At 39.6% G+C, this 4,703-nt stretch overlaps 1 protein-coding gene across 1 annotated transcript in view; it reads right to left on the bottom strand.

Annotated features, from left to right (window-relative positions):
- Nucleotides 1–267: 267 nt before the first annotated feature.
- LOC102831833 (olfactory receptor 18-like) overlaps nt 268–4,703 on the bottom strand; it is a 41,705-nt gene continuing 37,269 nt past the window's right edge. Inside the window, exon 2 of the mRNA XM_006875152.1 lies at nt 268–1,234. Coding sequence (XP_006875214.1) covers nt 268–1,234 — 967 coding nt within the window. The remainder of the gene's footprint in view (nt 1,235–4,703) is intronic.

Here is a 4,703-nt window from a genome sequence, read left to right as displayed (position 1 = left end):
CAGAAGGTTTCCTATGTATTTGGAACAAATAGTGAAAAAAGTCTCAATTGGGCATGTATTATGATGTACTACAGATCCCAGACATGCCCCACAAAATGGGTCATATAAGCAATATTCTGAAATGAAACACTGAAGCGAATGAGAGCAACAAAATTATGTGATAAAAGGAGCATGCTTTCCACTTCCACATGTTTGGTTTCCTGCCTGTTTTAATATACAGGTCATTAAAAAAAAAAGAAAGAAGAAAAGATAGCACAGGTATTGGTATTAGGCTGACCTGCTGAAGAGCCTCTGCAGGGCCCTCTTGATATCCTTGTTCCTCAGGCTGTAGATGAAGGGATTCAGCATGGGGGTGACCACGGAGTACATCACCGAGGCTGCTGCACCACTCTTAAGAGAAGATGAGACAGCTGAACTCAGGTACACCCCAATACCTGTTCCATAAAATAAGAAAACAACTGACAAGTGAGAGCCACAGGTGGAAAAGGCTTTATACCTCCCTCCTGATGATGGGATTCTTAGACTGGAGGAAATAATTCGAGTGTAAGAGAAAAAGATCCCTGAGACTGGAACACCACCAAAGATGGCAGCAATGCAATACACTAGTATGTTTTTGGTGGTTGTTTCAGTACAGGCAAGATTAAGGAGTTGAGAAGGGTCACAGTAAAAATGAGGAATTTCCACTTTTGTGCAGAAGGTAAGTAGTGACATTATCAAGTAGTGCAGTTGGGAATACAAAACACTGAGAAAAAAAGACACCAAAATCAGTAAGCCACAAATGTAGCGGTTAATGATGACTGGGTAATGAAGGGGGTGACAGATGGCCACAAATCTATCATAGGCCATCACCGTCAGGAGTAGACTGTCCATACATCCAAAAAACATGAGGAAATACAACTGATTCAGGCAGCCGACATAGGAGATGATTCTGAGGTGTGTGTGGATATTCAAAAGCATCTTTGGGATTGTGGTGGAAATGAAACCAATGTCAGCAAAGGATAGGAACCAAATGAAGAAATACATAGGGGTATGGAGGTGGGGGTCAGAACTGATGGTGAGGATGATGAGCAGGTTTCCAAGCACTGTGACCGTGTACATGGACAGGAACATTCCAAAGAGGAGGGGCTGCAGCTCCGGATCTGCTGAGAGGCCCAGGAGTAGGAATTCAGAGACACGTGTTAGATTATTTGGTTCCACGATGCAGTGACACCTTTGTGATAGTAAAGAAAGGCCCCTAAAAGGAAAAAAGAAAACAGGTTTCCAGCCCTATGTCTATAAAGGGGCTTCAAACAGTTTGTGGAAAAATTACATTCTCCTTACATTCCATTTGTTAATGGACTTTAATAAGGCTCCTTGTCTATTTTGATTCAGGAAATTCACCAGTAAAATATGTACACTTAACCTTAAGATCATATACCATTTTTGGCAAAACTTCTCAAATGTGGCAAAACCATTCTTCCTAGAACATTTTTATCATTGCTTTTTGAGCTTTTCTACAGAAATCCACTTTAAAGACAATCATCTGAAGAAATATGAAGAATGTTAGAGGACCAAAGACATTTACATATAACAAATTCACAAAGACAAAAAAGAATTAACTTAAGAAATACAAGACAATAGATGCATAACAAGTGAAGAGATCAAAGCAATATAAAAAAAGTTTCAAATTTAGAAAAATCCAAGAGCAGATGGCTTAATTAGAAAATTATACCAAACATTTACTGAATTAAATTTAAAATTTTTATTACATAGCACTTATGGTGGTGGTCTTGGTAGTGTGCCATTTATTCGGTTCTGACTCATAGAGACCCTGTATAGAATTTCTAAGGGAGCAGAAAGCCTCAACTTTCATCCATGAAGTGGCTGGTAGATTAGAACTGCTGACCTTGCAGTTAACAGCTTAACTCGTAATCTGCTACATTACCAAGGTTTCTTACATAACTCTTTTTTTTTTCAAAGTTTTTATTGTGAATTATGTGATAGTTTACATGGGAGAACATTAGCTTTACATTCATCCTTTCTTATATGATTTCATTGCCATGGTTACAATCCCCTCCATGCATCATCAAACAAACAAAAGGTATAGCCTGCAAGCCTGCCCCTCAGTTGTCAGCAAGCAGGCCCTCTTCCTCTCTGGATGTAGAGTCCCCAGCTGCTCCATCTCTCCATGTCATCATCTCTGCCTCCATCTCTGGCATCACTGTTTCTCTGAGTAGGGTCTGCTCTCTGCTTTTCTCCCTTGATGGTCCCAGGGATCTCTGTTCCTGGACTGCAAAGTCAGCCACTTCCCTCCTTTTGCTACAAAACCTCTACCTTTACATTTCCAACCCTCACAGTCAGTCCTGAAAGCAATTATTCAGTATTGTACCACATGATTGCTATCCCCATCTCCTTTGATCAGTCCCACCCAGACAGATTAGATACTACTCAGTGGAGATTCTACCTTCCTCCACGCCCTCTGGATCTCCCTCTTGAAAGTTTGTAAGCCAGTCACTTCTTTCCTTGTAGCTTCACCCCCACCCTCATTTTGGGTAGCCAGTTGTCCAAGTTACCCATCCTTGTCTATCCTGTGTACCGAGGGGTGGTAATGATCCTCACTGTAAAGATTTGTTCCCTCTTTTGAGCTAAGACATCCACAGGTGCAGGTCAAATTCATCAAATTGTATCAGATTACTCTTTTTTTTTCCCTTTTGTTTCTTCTTCTAGTCAAGTTCTGATCATCCAGCCATTGAAGTCAGGTCAAGTGGGTATTATCTGTAAGTGTGGATATTCTTGTGCATATCCCCTCACTTCTTATCAGCTGGCTGCTTCTCTCCACTCTAGTCTTCTGTGGTTATGGCACTGTCACTGGACCCAGGTGTCCCCAGTCCTTGCCATACTGCTGGCCAACCAGTTCTTTACCCGGGTTCACAGGAGTCTATTGAATGTGGTTGGATTTAGCTCACAGCTTCTTCTTACATAACTCTTAAAGAGAGTTTAAAACAATCTGAACCAAAAGTTCACACCTTTTGAGATCTTTTCTGATGGGGGATTATAATGCTAAATTGAGATTTCTGAAAGTAACTCATATCTTCAATTTTCTTGGTTGGTAACAATGTGATATAATAGGTGGAAAATGCAAAATGCAAAAATTTAGAGAATAATATCATGAATACCTAAGCAGTTTCCTTATCTTAAAATGGGGGTAATCTAGAACCTTCCTTGTAGGTAGGGTTTTTGTAAGAAATTTAATAATATACATTGAATTATAAGTTGAAAAGAATTGCTACAAATTCATAGAGGCCTTTATTAAATAAAAATGTGAAAATGTGAAGTAATTGTTTCTTGACATCACTTTTCTGTTAGTTTGTCATAATACTCCTTTGGAATCTTGCCAAAACAGTTACCATAGCCATCTGAACTGACCTCTCAGCCCTGAATTTAATTGGTCCAGTAGATCACCTAGGGAGCCACTGCTTTGACAGGTCTTTTTTGAAGGTGCTCTAATGGCACTAAGATAGTGTATTACTGAGAGCTTGTCTGAAGTTGTCTGCTCATCACAGAGACATGTTTAAACATGTTTTGTTTGGAACAAACCTGTGTCTGTGTCTGCAAAAATCCTAATAGCAATACTTTCTGAAAACTCTCATAGGTGAATGAAGGATAGGTTGAGTTGAGACAATGAAGTTGTTCCATTTTACTATGAATTGCCAACATTTGCTCTCTCAGCAGAAAAAGCATTCACATGCTTTTTTCAAGGTATGATAAACAGATCCTATTGAGTTGATTCTGACTCATTGTGATCATACAGGACTGTCCCATAGAGTTTCCAGGGCTTCCAAATCTGCAGAGAAGCAGACTGCCACGTCTTTCTCCTGTGAAGTAGCTGGTAGGTTCAAACAACTGGCCTTTTCATTCGCAGCACAATACATAACCTCTGTAGCTAGTAACAGTCAACTTTCTATGATAGCTCCACATGAAATTCCATCTTTATAGAGAATAACATTTTCAAATCTCAGATTTCTAAAATGAGCATCAAAATGAATTGCTATTCATAAAAAACTCTGTGATGCCCAATATCCATGCCATAAAGGTTCTTGTAAATCATGGCCTCACTCAACTACTTAGAGATGGACTCAATTCTCAAGAGCAGTAATTGATGCTTCTGCCTCTGTTTGCACACTTAAGCCCTATTTTTCTTGTTACTAAGTAGGAGACTTCATTCACAAGGGATCTAGCCAAATTTGTAACCTTCCTTTTCTTTTTTCCTGGTGGCTTCAGGTTTAAAGCTTGTGTTTAAACTACTGAGTTGTATTCATCTCACTAGTTCTCGGGAACATCTCAGGAAGGGAAGAAGCACAGGCATTAAGCACTCAGTGTGTTGATGTCATAGAGTCTAAGTTGTGCTCCTGTTGTTGTTGTTAAGTTCCATCAAGTTATTCTAACTCATAGCAGCACTGTATAGGATTTCATAATGAGCTTCTGGTGGTTTTGAACCACTGACCTTGCGGTTAGCAATCCAACATTTATCCTATAGCACCACACACAAAACATAATCAATGTTTATTTTGGGTCACCTATGGTGCGCCAAACTATGTGTAGGGTTTTGGGATGCAGAAATTAATGAATGAGGCTTGATCTTTTTCCTTTTGAGCATATCACCTAAGGTGACCCTGGAAGATAAATAGCAGGCTGAACTGACAGGCTAGCATTATGGCTCAATT

This window comes from Chrysochloris asiatica, unplaced genomic scaffold (assembly GCF_000296735.1).
Source record: "Chrysochloris asiatica unplaced genomic scaffold, ChrAsi1.0 scaffold00312, whole genome shotgun sequence".
In the NCBI taxonomy this organism is placed as follows: Eukaryota; Metazoa; Chordata; class Mammalia; order Afrosoricida; family Chrysochloridae; genus Chrysochloris; species Chrysochloris asiatica.
Note: the sequence above shows the minus strand (reverse complement) of the source record. Positions and strands in the feature narration are given on the sequence as shown.